The sequence below is a fragment of the Setaria viridis genome, chromosome 5 (genome assembly GCF_005286985.2).
Source record: "Setaria viridis chromosome 5, Setaria_viridis_v4.0, whole genome shotgun sequence".
NCBI lineage: Eukaryota > Viridiplantae > Streptophyta > Magnoliopsida > Poales > Poaceae > Setaria > Setaria viridis.
The window spans coordinates 9,925,072-9,941,123 of NC_048267.2; the positions used below are offsets into that span (position 1 = coordinate 9,925,072).

General features: G+C 49.1%; 1 protein-coding gene across 2 annotated transcripts; it reads right to left on the reverse strand.

Moving 5' to 3' along the window:
• Nucleotides 1-2,494: 2,494 nt before the first annotated feature.
• Nucleotides 2,495-5,876, reverse strand: LOC117858376 (auxin-responsive protein IAA1). 2 transcript variants are annotated; one of them, XM_034741434.2, is made up of 5 exons: nt 5,627-5,874; nt 5,300-5,514; nt 5,046-5,160; nt 2,987-3,048; nt 2,495-2,894 (listed from the first exon to the last, which is right to left on the reverse strand). In XM_034741434.2, the coding sequence occupies exons 1-5, from the start codon at nt 5,857-5,859 to the stop codon at nt 2,875-2,877; spliced, it is 645 nt and encodes a 214-aa protein (XP_034597325.1). In that variant the 5' UTR covers nt 5,860-5,874; the 3' UTR covers nt 2,495-2,874. The 2 variants fall into 2 exon arrangements, with proteins under 2 accessions (XP_034597325.1, XP_072149694.1); XM_072293593.1 differs by lacking the exons at nt 2,495-2,894; nt 2,987-3,048 and adding an exon at nt 3,055-3,825 and having other exon boundaries at nt 5,627-5,876.
• Nucleotides 5,877-16,052: the final 10,176 nt, after the last annotated feature.

The window sequence follows — 16,052 nt, forward strand, 5'->3', positions numbered from 1 at the left end:
AGCTAACTTATGCGCGACTTTATTCTGTTCTCTACTGATCTCGATGAACCTCATGCTTGATAGAATCTCAGCATCTTAGAGAGCGCGTCACGAATTATAAGCGCCACCAACTATCTGTCTATGCCTCCAGCTTTAAGCTTCTCCACCACTCCTGAACAATCAGAATCCAAGATCGCCTCTCGGTTTGGCCAGCACCCGGCCATCCTGATTCTCTCAAGGCAAGCCTGTGCCTTCGCCTCTAAAAGCAATAGAGATTGCGTGGAATAATAGATTGATTAGGGTATACAATATGTACAAATATATAGGCCTTCGCGTCTCTGCAATGCCTTAGGAGACGTCAGGAAGCCAGGAGTGGCTGGCCAGCCCCTCCCGTTTCCTTGATGAAGGCTCCATCAACATTGATCTTCAGCGCCTCTCCTGGCAGCGGTACCCATCCTCCATCAGCGGCTAGCCTCTTCACAACAGGGTGGGCATTCCTTCCTCGGTCCAGCTTCTTCTTCCCACATGTATCGCCCTCCACTTGCTGTTGTTATTGTCGGATTTGGAACATTGCCTCTATGTAGCGTGTCAAGAAAAGCATTGAGCCGACGATAGAGATCTGCTCTCCTACTTGCAATACGCTGTTCCTGACATTCCAACAAATCCATATTAGCATGAGAAAATTTTGAACTAGAAACGGCATCATACCTGTCCAATATGGCAAGTAGCCATTCAGACCCTATATTTCTCATATCTGCTTCTGCTGGCATAGCCACCAGCTTCCGGAGCTCGTTCCTGAGGGCACGTGCGTGCGGGCAAGAGATGATCGCATGAAAAACATCCTCCATTTGGTGACCACACAACTCATAGTTACACTCCCGATCAAGATGCCTATACTTCTCATTCTGTCTCGTTCTGTCTCATTGGTAGCCCATTGTTGACCATCTTCCAAGCAAAAACTTTAACCTTTGATGGTACTTCAGCACTCCACACTCGTTTCCATAGAGCCCACTCTACTTCTGTACTAGAGCTGGAACCGGTGGCGCCCATCTCATATTTTTCACGCATAGCCGCTTGTATGCACTTCTGACTGAGAACATGCTTGTCTTATCAAAGTTCCACGCAATCCAGTTTGCAGATGGGGTGGATGGTAGTTTAATCTTCAAGATCTCATCGACATCGCAGCGATAGAAAAATCTTCTAATAGCAGCTTCATTCCATATGTTGGACGTCTGATCAATGAGGTGGGAAACCCGTCGCAACCTACACATTCTCACACTCTCGATTGGCTTCATACCATATGGCCTGGGTATCCAATTGTCTTGCCATATACGAATGAAACCCGCCAAGTTGTCTCGCCATGTACGAATGGAACTACCATCGCCAACCCGCCAAGTTACCCCCTTCTTGAGCAATTCCAGTCCATACTCAATGGCCCTCCATGTCTGCGAGGCTTCCCCGGCCACCGCAGTGTCCAAGAGGTTTCCTGTAGGGAACTTTAGGATAGGAGCACACAGGCTATCTGGGAAGATAAGTAAGCGCCAAGTCTGTTTAGCAAGTACAGCCTGATTAAAAAGCATCAAATCCTTAAAACCCACCTATCCTTAAAATTCCTGCAGGGAACTTTAAGGGCGCGAGCACACAGGCTATCGGGGAAGATTAGTAAGCGCCAAGTCTGTTTAGCAAGTAGAGCCTGATTAAAAAGCATCAAATCCTTAAAACCCACCTATCCTTAAAACCCACCCACTCCTCCAAAACCTTTGAGCACTAGCATGGTCATCCATGGAACCCATTGCACTTTCGGTCTGCCCCTCTCTAATCCTCACCAGTAAGCACGAATAGCTTTCATTAGATCCTCACATAGGCCACTCATAAGCTTGAAAACGCCCCACCAATAAGCACGAATAGCTCCACCAATAAGCACGAATAGCTTTACAGCTTTAGATCCTCACATAGGCCACTCGTAAGCTTGAAAACGTCCTACCAGTAAGCACGAATAACTTTCATTAGATCCTCACATAGGCCACTCGTAGAAAACGCTTAAGAACTATAACTTTCATTAGATCCTCACATAGGCCACTCGTAGAACTTTCATTAGATCCTCACATAGGCCACTCGTAGAAAATGCTTAAGACATAGTTCGGGAACGCTTGGGCTACCAATTTAATTAGAATTTCTTTCCCAGCCGACATCTCCTTTTCCTTCCGAGCAATCATGCGCTCTACAAACCTCGCCTCAAGTGCCTCGAAAATTCATCTTTTCATGCACCCCTTAACTCTAAAGTGTAGGCAGGCCCAAGTACTCCTCAAAATCCAATCTCTCCGCACCCAGAATGCTACGGACCTGGACGTTGGTGAAACATCAGCCGACTGAATCTCAACCCGCCTGATACCTAAGCTCGTCAGTTTATAACCAGAAGAAGCAACGTGCCATAGAGAATCAGAATATATCGGCAACAGAACAAGCTGACCACATCTCAAAAAGGATGGAGAACCATGAACTCCAAACAAAACCATAGCTCAACACAATAAGATGTATAATATGACTTATGACAGCAATGCCATCAGCCTCACACCTGTAGCGATTACCACACATATAACCACCTAAAATCAAAACGGCAAGCAGGCGACAAGCGTCGACGGCCATGGGTTCTGCGTGTCTGGTCTCATTCATCGGGAGGCGAACTGTAGGCGTGTATATTTCAAGGTTCGGTTCTATATGTAGAAACTACAGACAAGTAATGCAACTACAAACTTTTCTCAGCTCAATAGCATAAGGGGACCAAAAGCGGGGTTGGTGACAACTGTACACATTTCTATCTCACGTGAAGATCCTCAGGAGAGCAAAGTTCCCTCTTTCCTTCAAGAAGCCTGTGCGAAGAGTGAGGAGTGTGCTTCACCGCGCAGCTCTTGGTGCTGTAACAGAAAAAGAACTGAGTGAATCAAGATGGTTGCAAGCATGAGCTGGCAATTGTACCATAGGAACACAAGCTTTAGAAAACACGTACCTAAGTTAACAGCCTCTGAACTTTTCATCAGACGAAGGCGCTGGCAGGTTTCCACAAACATCCTGCATAAGGATTAATTAGAAACTTGACATATTGATGTCTAGTGGGAACATTCTACTATGGACTTGCATCTCTTTGGAGCACTACTCTAGTTCATTGCAGTATACAAAGAAAGAAGATACATAATAAAATAAAACGGACCGAACCATCGCAAACCTCAGGTAATATATTTCCTAGAAGGATCAAGAACCAATTTGCTCTGTAGCAGAGCCCAAACGGTGTGCAATCCAGTAGTGGAGTACGAAACAAGAAAGAAAACCTTATCCAAAGTTGCACAACTTAATAAAGTTCATCTTTTCATACATAGGCCACTAGAATTGCTCTGTTGTGGAGAGAAACAGTACACAGATTTGCTTAAACAAACAAAAGAGCTAGAAACAGCCGTAGCAACTTATACGTACAAGAAGCCTCAAAAAGAAATTATTGTGATTGATCCACCTGATAGATGTTTACGGATGAAACATAAGGTTAAAAAAACAAAAGAGGTGTGGATAACTAGATTCAATTCTCCCCGTTGGTTATTTGAGTTAAACTTGACCAAAAGAAAAAAGGGCTGTGCTACAAGGTGAAAAGGAAATGACAAAGCTTGTCTCTAAATGTAAATGGCAAAAAAGGGTTGTGCTTCTAAGTCTAATTTCCTGAGATCACTCAGGGGCTGATTGGTTACCTGTGCGGAGGCTCAGCCAGGCTGCTGGGATGCAGTCTGCGCTGGTTTGGTTGCCTGCACTGTCATGTGAACCTGGCCCAGCTCATGCAAAAGGCACCACTCAGCCTGGCTCCTGGGAAACGCAGATGGAGTCTGTTTCAGGCGGGCCTGGCTCGTGGGTGCAAGTGATTTTTTCACTAATGATGATGTTAAGCAGGTGATTAACTTATATTAAGTGGTATTAGTATTTTTCAAAGATGATTAAGACTTAATGAGGTAGAATAAGAACTATTAAAGTAAACTTAAATAAAATAAGCATCATAATAATATTTATTTGTAATAGTTCATCTCATGCAACATGTTCTCATGCGGGCAACCAAACAGCTTCTGTCCGTGGCCTGGGTGAATGAATACAGGTAGACAATCAAACCTTCATTGAATCTCCAGAGCCTGGCTATCAGGAGCCTGGCTCCCAGATACGAGCCAGGCTAAGCTCAGCAGCAAACTAATCATGAGCCTGTTCGCTTCAGCTTATAAGCTGGCTGAAAAGCTGAAACGGCTGATTTGTTGTGAGAGGAAAACACTGTTTGGTGGCTGATAAGCCAGCTGAATAAGCTGAAGCGATCCCCATGCCCTCATATACTCCCAAGAACACTATAGATCAGTACATGCGGAATCAGAAAAGCAATTCCTCCTCAAATGCAGTTGTGCTACACACATGTATTACTGCCAACGACCAAGGGCACTTCTAAGGAATCTAACTTTAAAACAAAGCACCTCTGTGAGAAAAAAGTTAAAACAAAACAGGCAAGGCACCCTATGGTCTTTTTCAAATTAGATTAAAATCACTTCGTATACATGACGAAGATGAAGCAATTTCGGTGCCAATCCAGGGCAATAGGCAAAGTCCCTTATCAGTCCACAGCAGATCGCTAATAAATAGCCCCCAATATTTCAAACACAGGCCACGTCATCGTATTGGGCCCATCGGAAGGGACGCGCGGGCGTGCGGGAATCAAGTCTGTTTTTTAGCGTCACTAAAAAATTGGGGAAGGTTTAGGTGGATTGTTGGAGTTTATTTTTTCTCTTTTTTCCTAAAAAAGGTATTGGGGTAAGATTAGCAGCCTCTTGGAGTTGCTCTTAGGATTTGCTTCCTTCCTACCCAATCTCAACTCATATCAATCATGTTGGTTACAAAGCTACTTGGCGCAATCTAATCCCAACCAAAATAGTTCATCACAGGACACTGCAGAAATTCTCAAATCACAGTCACCACGTCAATTTGACGATCAGTTCAAGATCCTAATCATCGACGAATTTGGGAAAGTAGGAGAACGGATTGAAGGAGCTCACTTCCAGGGGACGTCGCCGACAAGCATCCAGTCGCCGTCCTTGTCCTCGTACGTGGGCACGTACTCCGTCCCGTTCACTGCGTCCACCAGCTTCCTCTCGTCGTCGGCGAACTTCCCTGCGCGGCATCCAGGCAAACCACCCTCATCAGCTGGAACGCTCAACCAAACAGAGCGAAGCGCTGCCGGAACCAGACGCGAGCGAGGCGGGGGGGGGGGGGGGGGGGGGGGGGGGTATGGTGCCATGGTGGTACTCACGGATGGTGAAGTGGGAGAAGAACTTGTCCTGGAGCGCGCGGAGGAGCTGGTCGTAGCCGGCGTAGGCCTCGAGGTCCACCTTCCGCAGGTAGGGCGCGCCGTCGACGGCCACCTTGACGAACTTGGCGGCCTGCTTGGCCTTGCAGGAGCCCGCGACGTCGGCGAGCGCGTTCTTGCGATACGACCTCACCGGCGGCCACCCCACCACCCGCGCCCTGACCGCCGTAAGAAAGAGGCAGAAGCAATCAGGCGCACGCTCACCTCAGACCAAATTAATCACCTTGCAAACTCTTGAAAAAAAAAGGGAAATGAAGAAGGGGGCCGTACTTGGGTGCCGGTGGAGCATCGGAGGACTCTGCGGCGGCGGGGATCGGGGAGGAGCGGTCGGCGTCGGCGTCGGAGGAGGGGCGCTTGTGGTCGGGGTCGGGGAAGGCGGAGGAGGACGAGGACGAGGACGCGGAGCCCGGGAGGCGGAGGGTGAGCGTGAGCGCGGTGTCCTCGAAGTCGAGGCCCGACGCCGCGGAGGACTCGGTAGAGCTCCGCTCCGTCTCCACCGACATGGCCGAGCGGCGTGGGTGGGGCTGCCGCGGCTGCAGCTGCCGTTCCGTGTGGGCGAGAGAGAGGAGGTGGGGAGAAGGGAAAGCGGAGACGGTTTGGTTATAGTGGGTGGGCCTCGGGTCGCTGGTCAGGTTGCGCGGGCTTTTGCGCATGAGCCCCTAACATTTACGTAATTCTTATAAATAATAGAACCTTTTCACTAGTTCCTCGTAAGCCGACAGGCGTAAGTACATGGTGAAACGCTTATGAAGAGCTGTGTAAATACGGGACGGGACGAGGAGCGAAGCGTAAAGAGCCATCGAGAGGGAGAGGCTCGAGAGTTCCCAAAAGTGGAATAAACAAGGAAAATAATCGCGGGAGAGCACTCAGCGCGTGCGGGCCCACCGGTGGGCCCCTGCTGCCGGTTGGGCGCCCTGCAGCGGCCCCCGAAAGCGGCAAAAGCGGGCCCGCGCCGGCCCGGCCGTCGGATCCCTCACCGACGACGGCGACGGTCAGCAGCTCGGGGCACGCCGAAAGAGACCTGAAGCACACGCACGCACTGCTGCCTCCTGGTGGGTCGTCGGGTGTATCCGTTATAAAATTCTAGCGGAGGAGGCGAAGGCACGCACGAATTTTCTCTTTTTTTAAAAAAAACACAAAGACAGGGCACGCACGAATTCGAAACGCGTGGAGCGGATTTGGGCAGGATTGGTACCACCCTGAAACTTTTACAGCCGCTACCTGCCAGTACAAATCTGAGTGAAACCGAATTTAGGGTTGGCGTTTAGTTCGGGACGCATCGTATGTTTGGGTTAGTCAGAAGTATTAAATATAGGTTAATGATAAAAATAATTGTATAAATAAGAGTTAAGTTTGTTTGCCGGAGCCCGAAGGCGTACCTGTCGAACCATAAAGGCCGGGGCCGGGCATGTGAATGTGCCGGGCTGTCGGCCGCTTGTCCCCCGCGCACCCACCCGCTCTTCCGTGCGTCGATTCATGGCTCGCCCGCTCAGTTCGGTCACTTGCGTCTCCGCTTCGCCTTGCCAGAATGCCAGTCCTGCCGTGCCGTGCCGTCGCCCGCAGGTCTCCGCCTCTTCTCTGCTCTCCCACCACCGGGCGCGCGCGCCCGTGCGGCCGCTTCGGATGCCCGGCCGGACCGCGGGTGGCGTCCGTGCCACCAAGTAGGCACGAGATCGCGAGCGCGAGCTATTCCCCCCGGTCCGGCGGGCCGGCAGCCGTGGAATGGAAGACAAGAAAAGGAGGGTGCAGAGTGAGTGGACGGGGCGGCCGGTGCGTGGAGAAGCGCGCTGGCGTTGAGATCTCGACGCCTTTTTCCTGTCCAGTTCAGGCGCGACAGGGCAGGACCCGAGGCCGCCGCCCGGACGCCTTGCCCTGTTCGACGAATCGACCGCGGCAGGCTGGCAGAGCGAGCCGCAGCGTGATTTTGACGGATCAGGGGCTGCGGCCTTGCGGCTGTGCGTGTGGCCTGGTTTGGTTTAAGCTCCTTATTTTTTAAGCACCCGTCACATCGATGTTTAGATACTGATTAGAAGTATTAAACGTAGACTATTTATAAAACCCACTACATAAGCGGAGGTTAAACGGCGAGACGAATCTATTAAGCCTAATTAGTCCATAATTTGGCAATGTGTTGCTACAGTAAATATTTGCTAATGATGGATTAATTAGGCTTAATTAGGCTTAATAGATTCGTCTCGCTGTTTAGCCTCCACTTATGTAATGGGTTTTGTAAATAGTCTACGTTTAATACTCCTAATTAGTATCTAAACATTCGATGTGACACGTGTTAAAAATAAGCAAACGGAACCAAACAGCCCCTGTATCTGTATGACTCGGTGAGATTCATTGGCCAGCTGGGCTGATTAGGACCATGCATGCCGAGATTTGGGCCTTGGCGAGGTTGGCGCCGTCAAAATCACTATACGGCACTGTAGCACATTGTAGCGTTTCGTTTGTATTTGTGAATTATTTTTCAAATATTGACTAATTAGGCTTAAAAGCTTCATCTCGCAAAGTACAACCAAACTGTGCAAATTAGTTTTTAATTTCGTCAACATTTAATACTCCATACATGTACCGCAAGTTTGATGTGACGGGGAATCTTCTTTTTGCATAGTGCCAAAGTTTGGATTCTGGGGGAACTAAACAAGACCTTGTAGGGCCAGTTTTCGCGAAGCTTCACCGGATCCGGCTCCATCTAACATGTCATCGTAGGTCCACGGGAGTTGGGTTCTCTCTCTTACTCCTCCCCCTCACGTATCGTCTTACTCCTCCCCCTCACGTATCGGTAAGGAGTCAGCTCCACCAGCTCCAGCTCCTCTGACACTCCTGCCACGCACAGTGTAGGAGCTGGAGCCGGAGCCAGATGGAGCGGCACCAAATGAGCCCGTAGTATAATTTATGAATCCAATCCTTATTTCTGTTCTGATATTCTCTCACGATTCGAAGTCTTATTCAGCTAATTTCAGGGCCGGTTTGGATCCCTTTGCTAAAGTTTAGTTGGCTAAATTGGTCCCATTTGCTACCACTGACTTATTTTTAGCACCCGTCACATCGAATGTTTAGATACTAATTAAGAGTATTAAACGTAGACTATTTACAAAACCCATTACATAAGTGGAGGCTAAACGGCGAGATGAATCTATTAAGCCTAATTAGTCCATGATTTGACAATGTGTTGCTACAGTAAACATTTGCTAATGATGGATTAATTAGGCTTAATAGATTCGTCTCGCCGTTTAGCCTCCACTTATGTAATGGGTTTTCTAAATAGTCTACGTTTATTACTCCTAATTAGTATCTGTTGGCGCTAGAAATCGGTCAACCGAATCCCAACGACCGACACACGACCCGGGAGAATCTGCTTAACTCCTGTTCGGGTGAATGCCCTGGTGCGGTCTACGCGGCGTGCCAGCCAATCTGACCTGTTGATTGGCAAGGAAGAACACGTGTTAGGTTCAGAAATCACGATCGGCTAAGTTTCCGATCTCGAGAGAGCTTATCAGCGAATCGGCCGATTTGCTATATTAAAGGAATCGGCTATAGGACAGCCGATCACTGTAGCCTTGTTGACAAAGAATTGCTAGAGTAATCGATGCAAAGCTTATGATAGTAACACTAGGAATAGATCTAATCGGCAATAGATGAATCTAACAACGGAAAGTAAAGAAAGCCGATACTACCGATTCCTAGCTGGATAACTGGTGATAAAGACTAGAAAAACAGGTAAAAACCTATGAATCTAGCAAATATCGATAACTAGTGAATAAATCTAAACGAAACAACAGCGATACGCCCGAAGTTAAAGCTTAGATATTACTCGATAAACGGAACTTACAGAATCGGCCGGAGATCAAGATGATGCAGCCCTGCCAACCCGCACGAACTCGTGGGAAAAGAGAAAAGTAGTAGCGAAGTCGCCTGCTTAAAAGTAAGTACGAGGAAAAAGTAGCTTGTTGTATTGATTGGTTGATGATTACAGATTTACAAAGGTAGCTATTTATAGCCCCGTACAGATATCTTCTTAACCGACTAGAATTCTATCCCTAACTCAAACAGAAAACGAATATCTACAAGCACGATTCGTGCTAGGTTGGTTACTTCACGCTTCGTGGGCTGATTTCCACCTCGTCCTTCTATTCCCTTCTAAGCCCATACAGGCCCAATTAGTCCACCCTCCTAATCGGCCGATTCCTTATCGGCAAAAGATTACCGATTGGGACTCTGGTATGTTTGACCTGAAGCAAGACAGAAGTCACCGGCCGATCTCACACTGTAGCACCATTTGGCCGATTCCCAACTGTGCTTTTCCGATTCCCCCTCTTCTTGGCGCCGATTCTATTAGTGACGAAATCTGGCGTCAACACATGCTCCCCAATTTCGGAGTAAAACATAGTCTTTTACTTCGAAATTCTTTATAACTCCCCCTCCGAAACGGCCGCAGTGAAAATATCCTTCCGTTTCGCGGTCTTCCAGTTGATCATTGCAATTTTTCGAAACGGGCGCCCACGACAGCCACTACTCCCGAAAAACTCGAAGCGCCGGCGCGGTGAAAATTCCATTTTTACCCCCCCCCCTTCAGGCATTCTTTAAATAGCGCTTCACCCGCACCTCATCTTCAAGCTTACGTCTTTTTTCCAGCGCGCGCGCCTTCTTCCTCCTTCGACATCTTTCCCTTGCCGCCGAAGCTTCCTAGCTCCACTTCCTGCTACTTTTCTCTCTCTTCCTCCAATGGCGGCTCCTTCCGGCAGCTCTCCCGCGCGCGACGCCCCAGAAGTACCTCCGGTGGTGGTGGCGACAACCGTTGCTCCTTCCTCAGAAGAAGGAGCTTCATCGGAGATCCCAATGGCGATCCCCATCGCGGCCCCATTGTCCGCATCTGCACCGGCGACGACGCCGATCACCCAGAACTTCATCCCAGAGGTAAATACCGAATCCTTTTTCTATCGGCAACAATATTTACCTTAGATCTGTTTCTTACTTTTCTACACTCCCCTTTCCTTTTTAGGCAGTTAGGCATCGAATTACCATTCACCTCACGGGAAATCCCGGCCTTATTTGTCTCGGACCCATGGGAAACCCAGATCCAATAGATCTCATAAATTTGGAAACTGATCGGATACCCTTCAAACTGTCTGATATGAACTTAGATCACTGGCTAGGCACTTTTAGATCCTGGCCGAATGAAACCCCAGGTTGGAGGGAGTGGTACCAACGGGTGGCCGCATCAAAGAGCGTCTCATGGGAAGAACTCAAAATCAGCCAGTGCATCAACCTTTCCTTATCTCAGATGGAGAAAAATGAGCCGTTAGTGATGGCGGCTTCTTATTTTTGGTCTGATGCACTTAATGCATTCTTATTTGGGCACGGTCCTATGACCCCCACACTGGCCGATGTGGTCCTGTTGACCGGCCTTGACATATCCTCCCCGGATACACCCTTCCACCTTTTGACCACAACATCACATCGGCTGGACACAAGGGGAATCGGCGGATGGAAGGGTTTCATCAGAAGTAATAAGAGGACCGGGACTGTTGAGAACAGGGAGCACACAGCTTTCCTGATGATGTGGCTAGAAAAACACTTCTTTTGAGGAAGAGCCGCCGGCCCAACAACCAACACCCAAGCCTTAGCTGAAGCACTATCCAGAGGAAACCATGTCCCCCTCGGGAAACATCTACTAGGGGCTGTGTACCATATGCTTCATCAAATCGGCACAAGACTATCCAAGGGAGAGCCGATCGGCAATCAAGGCGGGCCTTGGTGGTTCATCAATCTGTGGTTAAACCTTTACATGAGCAGAATCACCCAGCAGCCGGTGGACCGCATGACGTTCCCCAATATCGAATCGGCGGAGGACCCTACCGAACGTCGCCGATGCATGTCCTTTGGCGAAGCAGCGTCAGCTTTTCCAGGTTGCGCGTATTCTGCTACAAAGGTAGCCGAGTACTTTCGATGCTTCTACAATGGATTTAATGAAGACGCAACCATTTGGTTTCCGTATCAGCGAGATGACCCGGTCTTTGAACTCCCCACTTGCTTCGATTCGGCTTCCGGCTGATTTGATGAAGATCTCTATGAAGAGTTGATCAAGCCAGGACTCCTGCCAGCCAACTTCTTCTCAGGGAAGGATGCCCCTACGTACGAATTCTACAACCCCTCCGCTGCAGCACGTCAATTCGGCATGGGTCAGCTGCCGATTCAAGTGTACTTTGCTGGCCGAATCAAGTTTAGAGATGAGCTCACATCTGGCCTGGATTACAGTCGGTTGCGAGACCGAATTCCGGACTCCAGTACAATTAACTTGAACGACTGGCTAGTAGCTCCATTTGCTGTCCAGCCGTTCAAACTCTGGTGGGCCGATTGGAAGCAATTTCTTTTCTGCAACTCAGCATCGGCATACTGCAACCTTCTGGACCTGGCCAACATCGACCCGAACGCCGAGGTACTTCACTTAGCCGATTTTTATTTCTCTTAACATGATTGAGTACTAATGATTTTATTATTTCTTCAGGCCGAGAATCGGACCCCTCCAACACACAGCCGCAGCGGACGGCTAATAGAGAGTCATCCATATACCACTTATCCTCTTATCGGCTATGACGCCCCGTCTGTTGACGTGATTGCTGGCCGATCAAAACAAGTTCATAAGAGGACCACTAAGAAGACCAGTCGCCGAGTCCGGGCTCGTACGGAATCGGCGGATCCTCCTATGCCCGTATCGGCAGAAACTTCGGCCGCACCACCTCCTCAGGTCATTCAAGGTGCCGATACACAAGCCATCACGCAAGCTGGGGCGGCCACCACATCGTTGTTGTTGGAAGCCATACAGGTAAGCCTGAGTTTTACTGTCTCCGATTGTTATTCTGATATTAACCCTTCTTAACTTTAGACCACACAGAGCACCCCTATGGAAATACAACAATCGGCAGCAACTCAACCAGCCATCAACGCGCCCCCGCTCCCATCCGTTGAGGTATAGTACTTATCTTACCGATTTCCTTTGGGTATTTGCGTAATGTACTTATTCAATCCTCTGACACAGGTCATCGGCACACCAAGCGCTCCTCGACCACCGATTTCTTCTCAGGGAGCTGGTCCAAGCACCGCGCCGATTATCGTGGAGTCTTCTTCATCCGATGAACCCACGGCGCAGGCTCCTGAGCAAGGCGTGACGGCTTCACAAGTGCAGCATGAGGAAATTCGCTTCAAAATGGTAAGTTTCTATTTCGGCTTCTATCCAGCCGATTTGCTCTTACTCCCCGCCGATTTATCCTTTCTCTTTATTTTCTCCAGGAACAAGACACCCCGACAACAGCCTCTTTTCCTTTGCGGTCACCCTTTCCGACGACGAAGAAGTTGCTTCTCGCCAAGTCGCCCTGAGCTCCGTTCCTGATGATGTCCGAGCTAAACTTTCCAGCATCCGATCCCTCCTTCAAGGGGACATCGGCCGACTAGTAGAAGACGCTTCGCCGATTCGGCAGCTCTTCAATGACGTCAGCGGACGAGTACCAGAGGAAGCGGAGGAGGCCCTAGCGCCAGCGGCCTTCATCGAGTCCATGAGGATCCCAGTCTTCAGGGCCCTTCGTCATATGGCCGATCGCGCCAAGCTGGCCAAGACTCGTGAAGAAGAAGACGCTTTCAAGCGTCAGGCTCAAGAGGCGCATCGGCGTATCCATGTTCTAGAAGATTCCCGCCCGACGATCATCGGTGAGATAGACCGCCTCAAACGTCGGAGGGCGGAGCTTGCTAAGGAGATGGAGCAAGTGACTAAAGCAATCAGTGCTGAAGAGAAAAAACTCCAAGAGCTACCCTCTGTCATTGCCGATTTGACACGGGAGAGGCAGCGCTTTGCTGACGAGGCCCTAAAGCTCCATCGCAGCACATCAGAAGTCCCTGGATCGGCAGATGAAGACCAACGGGTTCTTGACTCTGCCGATCAGATCCGGCGTCGGGCCATCACGGCTATCGATACCCTTCTGGGTAATCTGTAAAACACTGACCGTTTTGTACGAGCATTTACTATCTTCTTTGACCGTCTCTCGCGACGCCCTTTCTATTTATTGCCTTTCTTATTACCGATGGGACGTGGCCTTACCAAATTTCCCCGCATCTTTTTCCATAAATACCAACCTCGGCGCTTACTCCCGATAGCACCAATTTGGCTTTCGGTTCACTTTTCTTCTTCCTCTCGTCGGTGCGACTCTCTGTCATGGCTTCGTCAGCTTCTTCTTCTTCTGTTAACCAGGTGAAGTCCTGACCTCTACCTTCCCTTAGATCCTAGGAAAAGAATGTCCCTTCTTATTCCTTCTTTGTTTCAGCCTCAACGTCTTAGCCCCGAGCTCGTGCGCGCCATTGAGCGCATTCACTCCGAGGACCTGTTGACGTCGGAGGACAAGGCGCTGATCCTGGCTCACCGAGAGGAACTCCAAGACCACATTACTGCGGAGGCTCGTGTGGTCTTGGATCCCGTGGTGAGTGAAAGTAATCGTCGATCTCCAACCGTCAGGAGCCATCATTGTGACGATCTTGAAGATGACGTCGCCACGGCAGCCCGCACGATCTTGGACTTCATGGAGAGGAACGGCAGCCGGCGACCTCCCACCAACAGGAGCCGTCTGCTTCCTCGGCCAGTCGTCCTCGCGGCGGCAGGGACTTCGCACCCTCCCATGGATCGGAGTCATTTTCTCCCTCGTCAAGTTGGAGCGGAGACTTCAATGAAGGCAAGAGAAGAAGAATACCTCCGCGTCATAAGCGAGTTGGAGCGGAACGGGAAGGCGTCCAAGAAGAAGAATAACTAGTTTTTTTTGTATTTTTTGTTCTAAGGGCGACTAATGTTTTGTCGGCCGTGTAACCCATCGCCCGTACCGAATGAATGCAATCGGCCGATCCGGTCGACTATGTATTTGAACCGATTTGCATCGGTTATGCGTTTGAACCGATTTGTATCGGCTAAGTGTGGTCGTGTCATGGTTAATTTCCTACGCTCCGACCCATATACTGGGGTAGTATCTTTTTAAGTACCTTCCGTTCAGAGCTCTAGTAAATTCCTCCCCTTCTATTGTTTCCAAAATGTAGGCATTTCCTGGAGCGCACCTTCCGATTTTATACGGCCCTTCCCAAGTAGGGGACCATTTTCCGAATTGAGGATCTTTCGACCCGATCGGCAATACTAACTTCCATACCAGGTCCCCAGGGAAGAATTGTTTGACTTTGACCTTCTTATTGTACCACCTAGCTACTCTCTTTTTATTTTCTTCAATGCTTATCAGAGCCCTCAATCGTTGGCCAGCCAAATCGTCAAGTTCCCTTTTCATAAGCAATGAGTACTCGTCGGCCGATAACTGGTCCTGGAGCGAAATACGCCTCGATCCTGCCCTTGATTCCTACGGTAGTACTGCATCGTGACCGTACACCAACTGGTAGGGAGACAACTTGGTAGCCCCATGACAAGCCATCCTGTACGCCCACAGGGCCTCAGTTAAACATAAATGCCACTTCTTTGGCTGTTCTTCGATTTTCCTTTTGATTAACTTGATTATCCCTTTATTAGAGGATTCCGCCTGACCATTGGCTTGAGCGTAATACGGAGAAGAATTTAACAATTTGATTCCCATATCGGTCGTAAATTCCTCAAATTCCCCCGATGTGAACATTGTTCCTTGATCGGTTGTTATGGTTTGAGGGATACCGAATCGGTAGACGATGTGGTCCCTTACGAAGTTGGCCATGATAGCCGACGTCACGGTTTTTAACGGGATAACTTCTACCCATTTGGTAAAGTAATCAGTAGCCACCAGAATAAATTTGTGCCCCTTGCTAGACGGTGGGTAAATTTGGCCGATAAGGTCTATTCCCCATCCCCTGAACGCCATGGTTTAATGATGGGATTCATGGCCGATGCGGGTGCACGCTGGACATTTCCAAACTTTTGACACTCCTGACAACCCTTATAATATTTGAAACAGTCTTCGAGGATCGTCGGCCAATAGTACCCATTATTCCTGATCATCCACTTCATCTTATGTGTCGATTGGTGTGCTCCACATACCCCTTCATGGATTTCTCCCATTAGAGTCTTGGCCTCTTCTGTCCCAAGGCATTTGAGAAGGACTCCGTAAATCGTTCGGTAGAATAGGTCATCTTCGAGCAGTACGTATTTGGTGGCATGAAAACGTACTCGCCGCTCCACCTTTTTAGACGAATCCTTCAGGTAGTCGGCAATTTCTTTACGCCAATCATCGGCCGTGAGTTCTAGAGCCATAGCGCCTAGAATTGGCCGATACCCAGATGCATGCTGGGCGAGTTTGTTGGCGTCTTCGTTGCGGTTTCTTGGGATGTGCTCGATTACTGCCGATCGGAACTCTTTCAAGAGCTGTAAGCAATCTTCGTAATAAATTCTTAATACGTCATCTTTGCATTCAGACCTTCCGGTTAGTTGATCCATAATAAGCATAGAATCTCCGAAGACTTCAACGGAATCGGCCTTGACTTCTCTCAATAGTTGTAAGCCTTTTAATACAGCCCGGTACTCCGCTTGATTGTTAGTAGCGGCGGTTTCTATCGGCAGAGAAAAATCATAGCTTGCCCCCCGAGGCGATATGAGAACGATGCCGATTCCTGATCCGACCCCACATGATGACCCGTCGAAATATAATTTCCAAGGTGCCAGCTCTACGAGGGTAATTTCCGGTCC